The sequence below is a fragment of the Salvelinus fontinalis genome, chromosome 21 (genome assembly GCF_029448725.1).
Source record: "Salvelinus fontinalis isolate EN_2023a chromosome 21, ASM2944872v1, whole genome shotgun sequence".
In the NCBI taxonomy this organism is placed as follows: Eukaryota; Metazoa; Chordata; class Actinopteri; order Salmoniformes; family Salmonidae; genus Salvelinus; species Salvelinus fontinalis.
Window position 1 is genome coordinate 23,200,282 of NC_074685.1, and position 19,694 is coordinate 23,219,975.

Consider the following 19,694-nt stretch of genomic DNA (forward strand, 5'->3'; position numbering starts at 1 on the left):
TGCCTCCACCATGCTTGACAGATAGTGTCAAGCGCTCCTTCGGCATCTTCATTAATTTCTGCGTATCACGAATGTTCTTCTTTGTGATTCGAACACCTCAAACTTAGATTTGTCTGTCCATAACACTTTTTTCCAATGTCCAGTGTCTGTGTCCTTTTTGCCCATCTTAATCTTTTCTCATTATTGGCCAGTCTGAGATATGGCTTTTTCTTTGCAACTGTGCCTAGAAGTCCAGCATCCCGGAGTCGCCTCTTCACTGTTGACGTTGAGACTGGTGTTTTGCGCGTACTATTTAATGAAGCTGCCAGTTGAGGACTTGTGATGCATCTGTTTCTCAAACTAGACACTCTAATGTACTTGTCTTCTTGCTCAGTTGTGCACCGGGGCTTCCCACTCTCTATTCTGGTTAGAGCCAGTTTGCGCTGTTCTGTGAAGGGAGTAGTACACAGCGTTGTACGAGCTCTTCAGTTTCTTGGCAATTTCTCACATGGAATAGCTTTCATTTCTCAGAACAAGAATAGACTGACGGGTTTCAGAAGAAAAGTATTTTTTCTGGCCATTTTGAGCCTGTAATCGAACCCACAAATGCTGATGCTCCAGATACTCAACTAGTTTAAAGAAGGTCAGTTTTATTGCTTCTTTAATCAGAACAACAGTTTTCAGCTGTGCTAAAATAATTGCAAAAGGGTTTTCTAATGATCAAATAGCCTTTTTAAAAATGATAAACTTGGATTAGCTAACACAACGTGCCATTAGGACACAGGAGTGATGGTTGCTGATAATACGCCTATAGATATTCCCCAAAAAATCTGTCGTTTCCAGCTACAATAGTCATTTACAACATTAACAATGTCTACACTGTATTTCTGATCAATTTGATGCTATTTTAATGGGCAAAAAAATGTGTTTATAAATGTGCTTTTCAAAAACAAGGACATTTCTAGGTGACCCCAAACTTTGAAAGGTTGTGTGTGTGATATATAACACACACACACACACAGTGGTTCTTCCTATAAAAGTTGGCGTACTGCTTGCAGGCTGCTGCAAAATTCTATGGCATGTTATTAGTGTCAGCTCTTGTTGCCATTAATGGTAGTTAGTGCTAGTTTGCCCACCAGAGGGCATCTTTGAGACGCTAAGTTATTGAAATGACTTGGAGTTGGTGGCCTAAGAGTCAAAGGGAGCCTTGAATAGCACAGACAAAATGGGATAGATTTTTTTATTTGATAATTTGATGAATATTATGGTTTTTCTATTCCAAGAAAAACAAATGCATTTCTTACTGTAGCTGTTTTAGCGTAACTTATTTGCAGCTACTTAAATATACAGTAAATCGATCATTAATTTGTGCATGTCATGACACAGCATACAAGTCATCCATGTCTTTAACTTCTTATGGCTGCAGTCCCGTTAACGGGATCAATATGACAACAGCCAGTCGAAGTGCAGGGGGCCAAATTCAAAAAAACATAAATCTCATAAATAAAATTGCTCAGACATACATGTATTTTATACCATTTTAAAGGTAATCTTGTTGTTAATCCCACAAGTGTCCGATTTCAAATAGGCTTTTCAGTGAAAGCACTACAAACGATAATGTTAGGTCACCACAAAACCACAATAATCAGACATTTTTTCCAGCTAAAGATAGCTTTCACAAAAACCAGAATAGAGAGAAAATTAATCACTAACCTTTGATTATTTTCATCAGATGACACTCATAGGACTTCATGTTACACAATACATGCATGTTTTGTTTGAGTAAGTTCATATTTATATAAAAAAATCTGAGTTTACATGAGGCGTTAGATTCACTAGTTGCAAAATCATCAAGTGACTTTGCATAGCCACATCGTTTCAACAGAAATACTCATAAATGTAGATGATAATACAAGTTATACACATGGAATTATAGATATACCTCTCCTTAATGCAACCGCTGTGTCAGATTACAAAAAAACTTTACGGAAAAAGAAACCCATGCTATAATCTGAGACGGCGCTCAAAAGCAAAACACCACAACCGCGAAGATGGCGTCAACATAAACAAGAAAATATATGATACATTTTCCCTTACCTTTGATGATCTACATCAGAAAGCACACCAGGAATCCCAGGTCCACAATAAATGTTTGTTTTGTAAGAAAAAATCCGTTATTTATGTCCAAATACGTTCTTTTGTTAGCGCGTCTGGTTTACATATCCTAACGCTAATTCTGGTCAGCGTTATATCGGACAAAAACTTCAAAAAGTGATATTACCGGTCGAAGAAACATTTCAAACTAAGTACACAATCAATCTTTAGGATGTTTTTAACATATAGCTTCAATAAAGTTCCAACCGGAGTATTCCTTCTTGTCTGCGTAAGCAATGGAACGCAAGTGACTTCCACGAGGAAAAACATGATCAGAAAATGGCTGCTTGATGGACACCGGACTGATTCTGCCATCATTCTCTCCCACAACATCATAGAAGTCTCATTATAATTTCTATTGACGGTTGACCTCTCATGGAACCCCTAGGCAGTGCACAATCATTCATAACTCAAGGGGATTTCTTTAGGGACTCTGGTGAAATACATACAAGCTCAGATTTCTGACTTCCTGTTTTGATTTCAACTCAGGATTTTGCCTGCCAATATGAGTTCTGTTAATCTCACAGACTTAATTCAAACAGTTTTAGAAACTTTAGAGTGTTTTCTATCCAATACTAATAATAATATGCATATATTAGCAACTGAGACTGAGGAGCTGGCCGTTTACAATGGGCACCTTTCATCCAAGCTACTCAATACTGCCCCTTCAGCCATAAGAAGTTAATACTGTACATTTAAAGTCTCTAAACTCGGCAAGAGTCTTTCGTCCTGCTGAGAGCTCACAGGTGTGCCTGGAATGGATTGCGACTCAATTTTGTTCCTCGCCCATCGTGTAATTCTCCGCCTGGCTCTCCGCCAATGCCACCTGGCTCTCCGCCAATGCATCAGCTGTAGCCCGTATCGCTACCCTCAGAGAATTTCTCTTTTTTGTAGCTTAAATCATTTGATTAATATTATGGTGTTTCTATTCCATGAAAAAACCTTTCTTATTGTAGCCGTTGTAGGCCTAAGTGTTTCCGTTAGGAAAATATGGTGCTATTCAGTGACATGTATTCCCTATTGTCCTGCTGATAGTTGAAATAAACATCTGCATTTTGAAAGAGTATTTTTATAATTTTGTTTACAAAAGCATGAAGATGTTGATGAACAAATACAGTACAGTATATGCTTTATCCAACATTTTGTGGTTGCATGAGGTTTGGCTTTAGAAATGTAAAACTTTAGAGTACTTAATACATTTCAAGTTGGGGATTTTTTTTTTCACACCTAGCTGAGCTATTAGACTATCCTTTTGTAAAATGATGAAGTCTATTGTCCTGCTAATAGCCCATCATGGAATCATTGTTTGCGGAATTCACAGCCTGCTATGCTTGTGAAAAACAAAATGCCTCCAGCTGTCCATCACTACTGTAAATAAAAACACAGCATCTACAGTGGTACAAATATATAATGGAATTTGATAAAAAGGTTAACGCACATCATTTTCAATTTTATACTAACAAGTGGTTGCCATGGTGAATAATCCAATAATAATTGGTATGACGCAGTTCTCGGAACTCATTATGAGGCGGCTTCTAAATGAAAATACTTGCAGATCAATAAAATGCCCCTGTAGATCTAATTAAATTGAGGATTGGAGGTTTCTAAATGAATATCTAAGAAACATTTTTCATTAGGGCAAATCTGGTATGTGATATTGAGTTAGAAATGTAAAACCTTAGAGAATATCTAAGGGGCTTTTTATATAATTATAATGCAGGAATAATAATAATAATAATCATCATAATAATAATCCCAGAACTCATTAAGTGGCTACTATCTTCAATATAATCAATAATTCAGAAGGTTAAACCCATAGGTTTTAGGCCTGCAGTAGGTTATAATAATCCCTGCCTTCTGGGAATGTTAAATCCAAAAGTTATGGGTGGAGTTAGAATTTTGGCTGTCAGAAGTATTAAAATCAAACAATGTCAGCCTTTTTAAATGCTCTATTATCCAAATGTTTTTAAAGTGGGTGTGGGTGACGGAGAGAAACAAAATGGTGCAGTTTGAGGCCATGAGGTGGAGAGTGATGCGGGTGCTTGATATAAAATCAGTACCAAAAAAATAAGGAAAAATAAAGTTTGCAACACGAATCTGATTATTCATAATGAATAGGATTTATTTTGTTTACATTCTTCATTGTAACCACAATGTCACAAATAATTGAACACACACATGAGCAGATTACACACATGAGCAGATTAATAATAAATGTTTTGACGAAATTAAAGACTATCAGAAAGAATGTTGGTACTTATGTATTTTGATCCAAAGCCATGAATGAGTGAGTCACTCACTGACAAATCCTCGCTGGACTTTCATTCCATTTCTTCATCACATCAGCAAAGAAGGACTCTGTTTCAGAAACTCCCTTTATATAAAGGGGCTATCACTCGTTCACACTGGTAAATAAAGCCAGGTTGTTATTTCTAATGACTTATTTCTGTTTTTAGAGAAAGAGAAACCAAAACCTTTATATTTTTTTTGAAAATCAAGGATTTTTCTTAATTTTTACTATTTTCTACATTGTAGAGTAATAGTGAAGACATCAACTGTGAAATAACACATATGGAATCATGTAGTAACCAAAAAAGTGTTAAACAAATTCTAGATTCTTCGAAGTAGCCACCCTTTGCTTTGACAATAGCTTTGCACACTCTTGGCATTCTCTCATCCAGCTTCACCTGGAATGATTTTCCAACAGTCTTGAAGAGGTTCCCACATATGCTGAGCACTTGTTTGCTGTTTTTCCTTCACTTTGCGGTCCAACTCATCCCAAACATCCCAATTGGTTTGAGATTGAGTGATTGTGGAGGCCAGGTCATCTGATGCAGCACTCCATAACTCTCCTTCTTGGTCATATAGCCCTTACACAGCCTGGAGGTGTGTTGGGTCATAGTCCTTTTTGAAAACAAATGATAGTCCCGCTAAGTGCAAACCACATGGGATGGTGTATTGCTGCAGAATGCTTTGGTAGGCATGTTGGTTAAATGTGCCTTGAATTGTAAATAAATCAGTGTCACCAGCAAAGCACCATCACACCACCACCTCCATGCTTCACGGTGGGTACATTTACATTACATTTAAGTCATTTAGCAGACGCTCTTATCCAGAGCGACTTACAAGTTGGTGCATTCACCTTATGATATCCAGTGGAACAACCACTTTACAATAGTGCATCTAACTCTTTTAAGGGGGGGGGGGGGTTAGAAGGATTACTTTATCCTATCCTAGGTATTCCTTAAAGAGGTGGTGTTTCAGGTGTTCAGGGTACCACACATGTGGAGATCATCCGTTCACCTACTCTGCGTCTAACAAAGACACGGCTGTTGGAACCAAAAATCTCATTTGGACTCATCAGACCAAAGGACAGATTTCCACCGTTTTAATGTCCATTGCTCGTGTTTCTTGGCCCAAGCATGTCTCTTCTTCGTGTCCTTTTTATTAGTGGTTTCTTTGCAGCAATTCGACCATGAAGGCCTGATCCACGCCGTCTCCTCTGAACAGTTAATGTGTCTGTTACTTGAATTCTGACACATTTATTTGGGCTGCGCTTTTAGGCTGGTACCTCTAATGAACTTATCCTCTGCAGCAAAGGTAATGCTGGGTCTTCCTTTCCTGTGGCGGTCCTCATGAGAGCCAGTTTCATCATAGGCGCTTGATGGTTTTTGCGACTGCGCTTGAAGAAACTTTCAAAGTTCTTAATTTTCCGGATTTACTGACCTTCATGTCTTAAAGTAATGATGGACTGTCGTTTTTGTCTTTCCTTATTTGAGCTGTTCTTGCCATAAATGGACTTGGTCTTTTACCAAATAGGGTTATCTTCTGTATACCACCCATACCATGTCACAACACAACTGATTGGCTCAAACGCATTTAGAAGGAAAGAAATTCCACAAATGTACTTTTAACAAGGCACACCTGTTAATTGAAATGCATTCCAGGTGACTACCTCATGAAACTGGTTGAGAGAATGCCAAGAGTGAGCCTAGCTCTCAAGGCAAAGGGTGGCTACTTTGAAGAATCTCAAATATAAAATATATTTTGATTTAACACTTATTTTTGGTTACTACATGACTCCATGTGTTAATTCATAGTTTTGATGTCTTCACTATTCTACAATTGTAGAATTTTTTTTGTATTTTTTATGAAATCCTTGAATGAGTAGGTGTCAACTTTTGACTGGTACTGTATATTTTATTTATATTCAAAGTTTTTTATTTTTTATATATATATCTGAAATCCTACTTTGCAATGTTTTTAGTTTTGTCCTCATTTAAATCTTTACCTCATACCTGCAATGTATTTTGCTCTCAGGATGGATACATATAATTTATGACAGTAATAACATTATTTAGATGTCTATCAATGTCCCAACTATTGAAAATTAAGGAAACCATTTCAGTGAACCACCAAGGATGCTACTCTTACCATTGCAGAATGTGATTTTATATATTTATCGCATGCAAATGTGATATTTTATGTATCCACTTTTTCTCATTGTCCCCCACAGAAACGGGAAGCTACGAGTGTGAGTTCTGTGGGAAGCAGTACAAGTACTTCAACCCATACCAGGAGCATGTGGCTCTTCACCAACCAATGAGTAAGTAATCTCACAGGTGTACAGAAGGGATTAGTCGTCTGTTGTAGTCTATAACCTCCCTCTCTTACCTATCAAACTCACCGCGTCCTCAAATCACTTGTTTATCATTGGTTCATGTAAAATAATGAACCACTATTTATTTGATGATAATGACAGAACTCTCTTCCCACAGATTTCTCCTTTGATAATATGAAGTCGCCTCGATCACGTGGAAGTGTGGATGGAAACATGGACGTTAGCAAATACAGTGCAACTAAATTAGAAACAGGTATGGAGAACTGACCTGGGATTTGTGCTTAGGCAGCTCTCTCACAACTGAGACTTTTGCAATCACTGCGCGTGAACGAATACAGTATAATGTATACCACTTAAAGATGTAAACTTTTAGACCATCAAATAGACTTGCAAATTTACCCAAACCGTGAGTAGGTTCAATCAAACCCCACAAACCGTTAGCTGTAACATCATTTGACATCACTGTAAACCCGCAGAACTATTCCCCTCACCCCCACCTATTGGTAGCTGGGTAAAAAAAAAAGCAGACATTCAATATTTCTTTAAGCATGGAGAAGGTATTAATACTTTCTGAAGGCACTGTATCTAAACTTGTAGTATTCATGGTCAAATTACCGGGGCCCACATTGATTTGATTAGCCACTCTCACTGTGATGTCTTATATAAAATTGTCAAACATTTCTCTTTGCCCCATGGCAGAATGAGTAGAATTGCATGAAATTAGTTGTACAATTGCAAAATCCTCTCCGCCCCATGGCAAAATGTGTAGAATGGCAGCGAACTTGCATTTAAACTAACCAACATTTTCACTTTTTTCTCTCTGCTGTTAAGGGGGGGGGGGGGGGGGGGGGGGGGCTAAAATGATTTGGTGGGTTGGGTGGGGCACTGCTGCCCCTCATGAGAAGTTTACATTTATTGTAGTCCCCACCCCTGCCATAAACCAAAGCTACAATCTCCTGCCAAAGATGATTTGGCTCTGCTTTGTCTGCTGTGATCTGAAATGCTGCCTTCGCGCCTCTTATCTATCATATCGCTCACCTGATCAGTTCCTATCTCTCTCCACTGAGCAGTTTGTCTATGGAGAGCTATTATAGCTTGGCAGTCTCTCCTAGCGCACAAATATGGGTCAAAAGAGAGAGTGGGGAGGCGTACTCAGACCCATATTTAAACGCTATGGGTGAATATTAATTTTATTTAAAAAAAAATGTGAAGAAAACGGAGTGAATCATACCAAGGACATGAATTCAATGCACAGAGTATAGTGGTCGTTTCGCTATGGATTAGTATTGTGTAGGCTTCGGAAATCATCTATTGCTTCAATATCCCCTACTATTGTATGATCTGTATCCACCTGCTTTTCACCCATGTGTTGTCAGTTACTCCAAAAATACAGTAGGTCTGCACCTACTGCACCTTTGTGTATGTGGACTAACTGGTTCTACGCACCAGGTAGGAAACGTTTCGGGAGCGCGCCATGGTTTTCCTTTTTCCTTGTCAGTTCAAAGATTGTTTATCTTTCACAGACAGTTCCTTTAGTCGGAAAATGGAGCGCAAAACCCAGTCCAGCCTGGTGGACACCAACAGTTCCCAGAACTCAAGCGGTAAGCACTGAGGCACTTCTCATAAGCTGTGTGCCTATGTGTTTTATGAATGTCTTTCTGCACAGATGTGTTCTTACTGAGACCTGGGTAGAACACTGCGGTAGATGGAGAGTGAATCAGACAGGAGTGTGAGTGTTGGTTTAGTGTCCAAGCATATAACCACATTCAAATTGAGGCCTGATTCTCTACCCCTCTCCCTGAAGTACACACTAATTTTCTCCCCCTTGTGGATAAAAAAATAATTGATTGGCTTAGAAATATGGGGTAACATTCTCTAGCCAATGCATACATCAATTGAATGCTTTTAACTCCACAAGGGGAGGAGAACAAGTGCACACTCTGAAATTGGTGACAAGTAGGAAATCCTATCAAAAAAATCCATACAGTGTCTGTGATGTCACTTTCTCACGCTCTCCCTCAGGTACTCCAAGCCCCCTGGTGGCCGGTTCGTTCCCTGCATCACAGAGTGAGTCCACCTCTCTCGCTGCCTGCCTGAAAACACAAATGTGACCATTTCACCCTCTCCGTGTTGTTTATTTTGACCATAATGAGATGCAGCTACTGCCACTGATATTTTCTTACTCGTCATTTCTTATCAGTCTCCCTGTTAATTTGGGCTTGTCACACTTGCACCTCCATTTCGTCAATGTTTGTGACCCTGTAGTAGTTGATGTGAAGGTTTGGATTTGGGCAGGTTACTCCATGGTGAATTGGAAGAGACTAGGTTGGCATAACTGTTTTTTTTTAGTGTTGTCGTGGCAGCAGATGACTTATACTTTACTTCAGCTGGCCATAATGCTTCTGCACCCTTCAGCAATAACCTGTTACTGTTGACAACAAGCCAGTTGGGAAATGTCATGAAAAAGGTATTCAATTAAGCAAGCAATCAAATTATGTTTATTTATTTACATCTTTTTGCAAATGCATTAGTCACAAAGTGCTTCACAACAATCCGGGCCTACAGCCCCCAAAACCCCAAAGACAAGGCGACAGTGGCAGAGACCAAGTCTCTAGGTAGGAAGACTCAATCACTCTTCAATGGCATAGATAGATGATATTAAGTAGGTTTAACATGTGTTTTATATGTGTTAAAATGAAACATCTTGTCACAGTGGCCTAGATCTTGGACCACTCAGGGGATAGACTGGGCAGGTCCACAGTGGATGTGCTCTTGTTACAATACGGGAACCCTTTTTTCTGGGCCTTGTGTTTCTAGAACCCTACACATGTGGCGCCTGTGGCATCCCGTTCCAGTTCTACAACAACCTGCTGGAGCACATGCAGTCCCACGCTGGTGAGTTACCTGCACCTCGAGGGATAGATACAGCACCAGCCTGGCTGTACCCCAAGTGTAACACTAACGTGTAATACTATCAGTCAAATCGGTTGGAGAGGGGCTTTCAGCAGAAGTGGAAATGTACTGTTGTAATGGCTGAATACTTCAGATACTGTCTACTGTATTTCCAACTATTGGAATTGTTTATTCCTTTGCACAAAGCTCAGCCAAATTAGGTGGCCGAAATAGCTGCTGTTCAGCACTCCAAGCTAAAACGGGAAGGGATGTTTTCATCTACACTTTTATTTTTGCATTTTTTTATTTCATTTTTTGCATATTAAATTGAGTATGCTCTTTGTGTTACAACCATTTCACCCCTGTTGTTTTATAATGTGTAGCCGCTATTAGAGGCTAGTGGTTGTTTCCTAACCCTATGTAACTACCTGTTAACTTTTGAGCTAGTAGCCAATAGCCAACCCTCTGGTTATTAGCTTCTAGCTAAATCCATTGTAGCTCGTTGCTAGCTGGCCCATTAACAATTAGTTAACCCTTTAGCCAACCTCATGTTATTATTAGCAATTAACCAACTTGTAGCTAGTAGCTGTTGACCTTCTCTATCACAGAATGCTAACCCTCTATCCCCCCAGCGGATAATGAGAACCACACCAAAGGGGGGTCTCCAAAGACATCACCGGGCCCAGCCTCACAGGACCAACTGTGGAGGTCCCCCCAGCCCCAGCATCAGGCCCAAGCTCAAATAGTTCAAGCCCAGATACAGGCTCAGCCCCAGCCTACACAGAGAAACCACTACACTAACCGTGAGTAGGCTACTATTCATCACTGTTATAGTCATGCTGCTTATGAATGAACACACACACTCAAACCCGTTCTCCTCTACCTCATTTTCCATCTATTTTTCTATTTCTTCTTTCACTCTCTCCTCCTCTCTCACTGCTTCTCTCCTATGCCTCTCTCTATCCACAGAAAACAGTGGTGGACTACCGGAGAAGGAAAGGCAGCAGGTGGCCGAGCGTCTCCTCAGGGTAATGTGTACAGACCTGGGCGTGCTCAACATGCTCAACAGTAAGGACTTCCTGAAGCTGGCCCAGACTCTGGTGGACACGGGCGCCCGCCACGGTGCCTACTCCACCCGCGAAGCCCTGGGAAACATGAGCTCACTGGCCCTGCGCCAGCTTCCCCGCATGTACAACCAGATCAAGGTGAAGGTGACCTGCGCCCTGGGCTCCAACACCTCACTGGGCATCGCAGTCACCTGCCACTCCCAGACAGTGGGGCCTGACGCCTGCCTAGTGCTGACAGCCTACCAGGTGGAGGGGTCCAGGCTCAAGCGCTATGTTCTAGGTGTCAAGGAGGTAGACCTGAGGGAGGGACCCGAGCAGGTACACCAGTGGACCCAGAACGTGCTGTCGGAGTTTGTTATGTCGGACATCCGCACGGTGTACGTGACTGAGCCGAGGGTGTCTGGGGTGGGGGGCTCGCCGCTGGGTGGAGGCGGGCGGGGGAGGGTGTGTCTGCGATGCGCCGGGTGCTCGCTGGGTGTAGTGGTCCAGGCGGTGCTGGGGAAGCGCAGCCTGCAGGCGCGGGGGCTCCACGAATTGACTGAGCTGCTGGCTGCCTGCCGTGACATTGCTGCCTCCACCAGCCTCTCGTTACGTGACGACTCCACCAGTGCCACCATGGATGAGGGCACGTCTAACCCCTCCACTCCCCCCAGGCCTAGCCCCACCCCTCCCTGTTGGGACCGTACGGCTGAGGCCCTGCTTCAGGTGCATGCCCACTTTGAGCAGATATGTGAGGCATATGGGAGGAGTAAGGCCACAGCTTCCACGCTGCAGGGCCTCAACAAACACCTGCTGGGGACGCTGGCCTGCCTGCTGGCCCCTCTACGCCTTGCCGCCCTGGAGCTCAGCAGTCAGAGGAGGCCCACCCTGCAGCAGGTGCTACCTGTGTACCTACGACTGGAGAAACTGTTCACCTCCAAGGCTGGGGAGGTGGGGACCGCCAGCAAGCTCTGCCACTACTTCCTGGAAGCCCTGAAGGAGAACTTTAAGGTGGAGAAAGCCCACCAGGTAGCCATGGTCCTGGATCCTCAGCTGAAGCTGCGTCCCGTCCCAGCCTACCAGCATGAGGAGATCATCGCCCGCGCCTGCGAGATGGCCACAGACCCCCACGATGGTGGGCAAGCCACCGGCGGGGGGTCCGGAGGTGAGGATGTGGATGGACCCTCAACACCCAAACGGCTTCGAGTGAACGTCCCCGGCAGCGGAGTGAACGTCCCCGGCAGCGGAGTGAACGCCAGAGGGGTAGTAGCCGTGTCATCGGAGGCATCGTCAGATGAAAGCCAGACCCAGGTGAGACAGGAGGTTTTCCAGTATCTGGCTGAACCGCTCCTCCAGGGCACCACCCCAGACCTCTTCCACTACTGGAGCACCGCGGTGGGTGACCGCTTCCCCAGACTGGCACGGCTAGCACTGTGGCTGCTGGCCGTGCCTGCCGTGGGCATCCGCAGCGAGTGTGTGAGCGTGTGTGAGCAGAGCCTGGCCATGAAGAGGAGACAGCAGGTCACCACTGAGGAGATGAACAAACTCATCTTCCTGCGCTCCAACATGGCCTGAACGTTAGTCTGACCACCAACGCTGACCTAACCATGACCTCTCCACCAATGACTACAGACCATCTACATAGGGATAGGGGAACCCTGAGGGGCCATACTCGTGAACTTTTGCTTAGACCCAAGGTTTATACCTGTAGTCTAAAATGGCTAGCTGATAGCGTTTCTCATAGGCCAACCTGACACAATTAGCTATGATGCTGAGCACATCATTAAGTCCTGAAAAAGATTCTGTATCGGACAATTCAAATCATTGACATAGTTGGACGTGATCCAGCACATTTTCATGAAAGCGTCCTTACCAGAAGTCCACCGGCAAGTTAGTAACTAGCTAGTTCAGTGTAGAGCGTCTAGTTCCTGACAATTGTCACAACTTGCGGCGTAGGTTCGAGTCCCCCATGGGATGTTTTATTTTATCAAACACCTGGACTGGTTGGATACTGTTCAAGAAGGTGAGGAATAGGGGGATCTTCTCAAGATGCTGATCTGGTTAGTGCCAAATGCAACAACCAAGAATTATCAGCAGTTGAATTTGCTTAAAATTCCTAGGATAAATGTCAAGGATTGTAAGGGTGTTGCATATGGTGCTAGCTAGTAACCTCTATTATTCGTTGAGCCTTAAAGATCTCTCTCTTTCGCTGATTCACTTCTAGCCTAGTCTCGTCCACCAGCCGGCTCTGCTTCTGTCGAACAGTGGATGAAATAAGCACTGGTTTTAATTGACTGGTCTCTTTCCATCACCATCTAACCATTTAAATCCTCCTCCCTACATAGTGGACTTCAAAGCATGAGCAGCGCAACTAATTTAAACAAGGAAGTAAGTTCAGAAAATCTGAAAGTATGCATCTTATAAATGGTTTTCACATATCAAAGTTATATGCCCGAACTCCGAATCAACTGGTTTTCCCAAAAGTAATATGGTCAATGTGATAACATTTTATTTGGATATTTTTCAATGTCCCATGTAATACAGCTGTAGCGGCTCACTCGCTCTACATCAACATATAATTAATTTAGCAGACATTCTTATCCACAGCGACTTACAGTACTGGGTGCATACATTTGTATATATTTTTGTTCATACTGGTCCCCTGTGGGACTCGAACCCCCAGTCCTGGCATTGCAAGTGCCATGCTCTACCAACCGAGCTACACGGGACCACAGGACTTCTCTCCTCGATTTTAACCACACACTTTTCAAGTCCCACTTTATTGCACTGTGTTACCAGGCGAGGTTACTTCTGACCTTAGACGTCATAGTCAACATCATGCCTTCACATGATCAAATTGCCTTCTTTTCACAGTTTCATCCATGGCTTAAAGTTGTCTGACTTTAACTACTTGAAGGACTAAGCTAGGCATACATTAGACAACGATACAAATCTTTACGTCGTTGGAGCACTCACATTATGCAAATTGTCTGCATAATCTTGTCACCCTGATGTCTGCGACAGGTGTGCTCACATTACACCAGTTTGCTCACATTGCGACATGTCTAGACCCCTCCCTGTCCTGCTATTTCCAGATGTGTCATGGCCACCTCCTACTATGTGGCTGTAGCTGAGCAACGGAGGACAAGTTGCAAGTCACATCGTAGCACCCCCCTCACTACGCAAGATACGACTGAAAGTTTTGAGCAGAAAAATAATTGGGACCTAGACTGCGGATCGGGACAGTGTAAAACCCACAATCGCACTTATTTCACCCAATCACATTATGCGACCTACGACATCTTGGTTGGAGTTTACAACATCACGATTTACCTGCGATTGTAGTGAATCCCAATTGTGGCAAAATCTCAGTTTATAATCGTATGATGTATGGTCAGCTTAAGGCGTGGCCTTCGGTGGTTGTGTATGGCCTGGCTTCAGATTCGTTCTGGACAATGTTGCGATTAGACTCCACTGAGTGACTACTGAATGACTTGACAGTTGGGGTGGGTATGTTTGGGAGCTCGTAGGCCTGATTGCCCCAGGCTTGTTAGTGGCATCTTTCTACTTTTTCAATGTGGAGTCTTTCTACTTTTTCATTGTGGTGTCTTTCAGTCTGGTCCTCAATTGTCCTTTGCCATGTTGTTTTTAGACCGTCTTCCGCTACACCAAGCATGTGTCTTTATGTACTATGTCAGTTTCTCATATTTATTAGTCTTTCTTAGACTTCATTTGTTGTTTGTACTTTTTACATCAAAGATAGACCCATGTGTTAATTTATCCAAAAGCAAATAGTCCAAAGAAACTTACTGGTGTGGCTGTTATGGTTTCATGCTTTTAATTAATGCACTGGATTTGTTTATGATTTCGATTGAAGGATTAAATGTTTTGGCAATGTATGTTCATCCTTCCCTGCACTTGAATTTTGTCTGTCCTCCGTTCAGAGACACTTTCTAATATAGGAGTTGTGTGTGAAATCGTTGTTGCCTTTGTACAAACTTGCACAAATTAGTTGCAATGTGCATAACATCTCAAATGGCTTGACCAATACTACACTGCTCAAAAAAATAAAGGGAACACTTAAACAACACAATGTAACTCCAAGTCAATCACACTTCTGTGAAATCAAACTTTCCACTTAGGAAGCAACACTGATTGACAATCAATTTCACATGCTGTTGTGCAAATGGGATAGACAACAGGTGGAAATTATAGGCAATTAGCAAGACACCCCCAATAAAGGAGTGGTTCTGCAGGTGGTGACCACAGATCACTTCTCAGTTCCTATGCTTCCTGGCTGATGTTTTGGTCACTTTTGAATGCTGGCGGTGCTTTCACTCTAGTGGTAGCATGAGACGGAGTCTACAACCCACACAAGTGGCTCAGGTAGTGCAGCTCATCCAGGATGGCACATCAATGCGAGCTGTGGCAAGAAGGTTTGCTGTGTCTGTCAGTGTAGTGTCCAGAGCATGGAGGCGCTACCAGGAGACGGGCCAGTACATCAGGAGACGTGGAGGAGGCCGTAGGAGGGCAACAACCCAGCAGCAGGACCGCTACCTCAGCCTTTGTGCAAGGAGGAGCAGGAGGAGCACTGCCAGAGCCCTGCAAAATGACCTCCAGCAGGCCACAAATGTGCATGTGTCTGCTCAAATGGTCAGAAACAGACTCCATGAGGGTGGTATGAGGGCCCGATGTCCACAGGTGGGGGTTGTGCTTACAGCCCAACACCGTGCAGGACGTTTGGCATTTGCCAGAGAACACCAAGATTGGCAAATTTGCCACTGGCGCCCTGTGCTCTTCACAGATGAAAGCAGGTTCACACTGAGCACATGTGACAGAGTCTGGAGACGCCGTGGAGAACGTTCTGCTGCCTGCAATATCCTCCAGCATGACCGGTTTGGCGGTGGGTCAGTCATGGTGTAGGGTGGTATTTCTTTGGGGGGGGCCGCACAGCCCTCCATGTGCTCGCCAGAGGTAGCCTGACTGCCATTAGGTACCGTGATGAGATCCTCAGACCCCTTGTGAGACCATATGCTGGTGCGGTTGGCCCTGGGTTCCTCCTAATGCAAGACAATGCTAGACCTCATGTGGCTGGAGTGTGTCAGCAGTTCCTGCAAGAGGAAGGCATTGATGCTATGGACTGGCCCGCCCGTTCCCCAGACCTGAATCCAATTGTGCTCATCTGGGACATCATGTCTCGCTCCATCCACCAATGCCACGTTGCACCACAGACTGTCCAGGAGTTGGCGGATGCTTTAGTCCAGGTCTGGGAGGAGATCCCTCAGGAGACCATCCGCCACCTCATCAAGAGCATGCCCAGGCGTTGTAGGGAGGTCATACAGGCACGTGGAGGCCACACACACTACTGAGCCTCATTTTGACTTGTTTTAAGGACATGACATCAAAGTTGGATCAGCCTGTAGTGTGGTTTTCCACTTTAATTTTGAGTGTGACTCCAAATCCAGACCTCCATGGGTTGATAAATTTGATTTTCATTGATAATTTTTGTGTGATTTTGTTGTCAGCACATTCAACTATGTAAAGAAAGTATTTAATAAGAATATTTCATTCATTCAGATCTAGGATGTGTTATTTTAGTGTTCCCTTTATTTTTTTGAGCAGTGTATATTGGAAGTGAGTGTCACACACCAAGGTACATCTTTATAACCTTCCCATTCAGTATAGATAGTTCAGACTTAACTTTCCTCTGTCCAAAGCAATGGTGTGCTTTTTTACCTCAAGTTCTATGACTGAAGGACATGCAGTAAAGGCTCTGGTCTGTCCGACATGCTTTTTGGATCTGTCCAATATGATCAAATAGTAAGTGTAGCATATAGATAATGGAACTGAAATTGATGTTTTAGTTTGTGGTCTTTTTTTTTTGCAACCGTAGTGAAGGGATTTTACCTGTAGATCTTAAATTAGGATTTCAAGCAAAAAATGATCCTGAACATGCAGTCAGTCGTTGATGTCGGTATCTCGAATACTACTACTACGATTGCCTCATACGCTTTCTTTGGTAAGATTAGAATTATTACAAGATATGCATGTAATTAATATTAGAGTACTGATCTATTCTATCATATAAGCCAGTGTGTTTCTTCTAAGACGGAACAGTTTCAGGGGGTTAGAAGTTGCTCCTAGGCACAGATCTAAGATCTGCTTAACCTCCCCAAATCCTTGCTTTAAACATTAGGGGCAAAGGCACAAAACTGACTAGCTCAGTCTAGGGGCAACTTTGTCGTACTCCTTTCAGGGGTGGCAGTATGTAAATACAAGAGAACTGCTGTTTTATTCCACTAGAGGGAGCAAGTGTTGCAGAAATGGGGAGCACCGTTGATAACACCATACCTCTTTTTATAAACTAGCATTTCAAAGGTTTTGATAAACACAACTCAAGCTAAATACTGTTATAGAGTTAAATTCAAACTTAAAAGAATTAAAAAATTGCTGCTAACCTATGGCTTCACAGAAACACAGGTCGCAATCTTTTTCCATTGGGTGTGTTGAAAGAAGATGCAAATGTTAACTGTAAATACATAATGGCTAACACGAATAGTCTTTCCCTCATGTTCAGAATTTTGAATGCTCAATTGGAATTGAGAATAGTCTATGTTGTGTTATTTTATGGAGACTTGTCATTCTTTGTTCTTTTTATACTCTGCTGGGCTGCAAAAAAATATATTTCAAGTTTCTTATTTTGATCCATAATTTGTCATTTTATTACGCTTTGGCAAAAACTTTTGTTCCGTTTTTGTGGATTTGAGTTGTCTTATCGGTAGGCTTAATTTATACTTTTGTAGTGACACTATTTTTATACTACTGATAGGATCAAGAGTCTTTTGTCAGACGTGACAGCGCTGTACAATGTTCTGAAATACATTACCCACTGTAGTATGTGCTGTGTGAATAAACTGGCTGAAATGAACATCATCAGCCTCTGGCTGTGCTCTTATGTGCAGTGTCCATGCATTGAGTGGAGTGTGTGTGTGTAAGACAGAAAGGGCTCTTAACATATAGACCAAGTTAGTTAGCCCCTCCATTCAGATATGAACATGATGAGAGACTGGTGGCTGCTTTTCAGTGGCATAGAGAGGGCTCCCACATGGAGAGGGAGAGCAAGGCCTTACACAGTGGCTGAGTGAGAGACTGAGGGGGCGAATAGGCCTTACATAAAGGCAGAGTGAGAGACTCACATGCAAGGAGAAAGAGAGCGTGGCCTTACAGAGAGGCTGGTTGGTTGGAGGTGCGTGCGAGGGTTCCCCGGGGGCCACTGGTGAGAGGGGGAGTGTGTGTCTCGGCCTGCTGTCTTTCTTCCTCCCTTCGCACCCGGGTCACTGAGCCCCTGAGGCACTGCAGACTGCAGCCATGCGGAAACACCCGCGCTGGTTTCCAAGGTTACTTCCACCACAAGCCTACCCGCGAAAGCTAATTCACAGCACATGCGCCCATCTTTGTCTCCCCTTCTACCTCCCCGCCCCACTGCTGAAGGTGAGTTTTTCCACACCGTTTAACCACAGTTGGATGTTTGCTTAAAGCACAAGTGTTGGGGAAACTCATTTTAAGTCATTTAGAAAGAAAAGGGGTGGAGAGAAAAAAACTACCCACCACTCAGACAATTATGTCCCATTATGTGCTAGTTAGAGAAGTTGTTGCAGATTGGCTCTTTCTAGGGGGTAGTATCCAAATACAGGTAACTGCCAAAATAAAGGAACACCATTCTTCCACGAGAAGTTCAATAATTTTGTGTTTTTCTGTTGATAGTGGTGGAATGCTCTGTCTTGGGTGCCGCTCCAGAATCTCCCATAAGTGTTCAATTGTTTTAATCACTTAATTAACTCAGCAACCACACCTGTGTGGAAACTGCAGCTTTCAATATACTTATGTATCCCTCATTCAAGTGTTAACTTTTATTTTGGCAGTTACCTGTATGTTGTGCACATACAATGTGCTTTCACATTCATTTTAGCACCTCTATAACCTGTAGCTTTATAACTAATTTAACCGGACTAGTGCTTCATTACATTGGCAGGCAGGGGTTAGTTTTCCAGGACTCTGGGATTGAGGGGTTCCCCTGTTTACTCCCTGTGCCAGCAGGTGGCAGTACCAGGCTTTAGCTCGACTTAGCTCAAGCCATTCTTCAGGGGTGAACTGGGAACACGTTGATAGATAGCCCAACTCCAGGTAACCTTTGGCTTTGCTGTGCTGTGTGTTATGGGGCAGGAAAAGGCTCATGGATCCCCCTCAGACATGATGTCAGGACTGGAAGCGGGAGGCAGATTTATTGAACAGGTAAACTGCTGCCAAGAGCAGAGGGCCATCCAATCATAGTTGTTTTGGCTTTGTTTTGCAGCCCCTGTCCAGCGTGTGTGTGTTTTATTTTATATTCCATATACATGGAGACAGGAGTGAAAGCCGATAGCCAGGATGAGGGAAGTGTGACGGGTATAGGCACTCCTGTGTTAACCTCTAGTTAAATGTAAGATTACTTTCTTTTTCAGCCAGTAGTAGTTTGATGAATGAGAACTGATTTATTATTGCACCCGCTACCGTGCAAAGTCTAATTAAGTAAGCAGCCCACACACTGGTTTAATCTGATGACTCTCTCTGGGCATTATGCCATGTCTTCTACAATACACAACACTACTAGCCCTTCACACTCACTCTCCACCATGGCTTTGCCTCAATAGTATAATCTGCGCTAACTTACTAACACTAGCGTTTGCCCCATTGTCATTTTCTAATAGTGTTAGCCAGATCCTGCCTCTCCAGTCGGAGGAGAGGCACTTTGACTCACTCCATGTCACATCCCAAGTGGACTTCTTGACTGTTACCCAAGCCGAGAGAGAACCACAGCTTCAACTTGTGCTCTGTACATGCATCTCATACCATGTGCCTGACAATGACAAGGGTGCTGGCATCTCCACCGGTGCCCACCTGTCCCTAGCTGTCTGTTCAGTGAGCGCAGGGAGACCGAGGAGGACACAAGAACCAAAATATAT

At 43.2% G+C, this 19,694-nt stretch overlaps 1 protein-coding gene across 3 annotated transcripts in view; it reads left to right on the top strand.

The window, feature by feature from the left end:
• LOC129818466 (zinc finger protein 618-like) overlaps window positions 1-17,620 on the top strand; it is a 40,941-nt gene extending 23,321 nt beyond the window's left edge. Inside the window, exons 8-15 of one of the 3 annotated variants that reach the window (XM_055874382.1) lie at window positions 6,650-6,739; window positions 6,912-7,007; window positions 8,278-8,355; window positions 8,777-8,821; window positions 9,286-9,369; window positions 9,572-9,649; window positions 10,279-10,449; window positions 10,616-17,620. In XM_055874382.1, coding sequence (XP_055730357.1) covers window positions 6,650-6,739; window positions 6,912-7,007; window positions 8,278-8,355; window positions 8,777-8,821; window positions 9,286-9,369; window positions 9,572-9,649; window positions 10,279-10,449; window positions 10,616-12,267 — 2,294 coding nt within the window. In that variant the 3' untranslated portion in view covers window positions 12,268-17,620. The remainder of the gene's footprint in view (window positions 1-6,649; window positions 6,740-6,911; window positions 7,008-8,277; window positions 8,356-8,776; window positions 8,822-9,285; window positions 9,370-9,571; window positions 9,650-10,278; window positions 10,450-10,615) is intronic. The other 2 variants (XM_055874384.1, XM_055874385.1) reach the window with 2 other exon arrangements.
• Window positions 17,621-19,694: the final 2,074 nt, after the last annotated feature.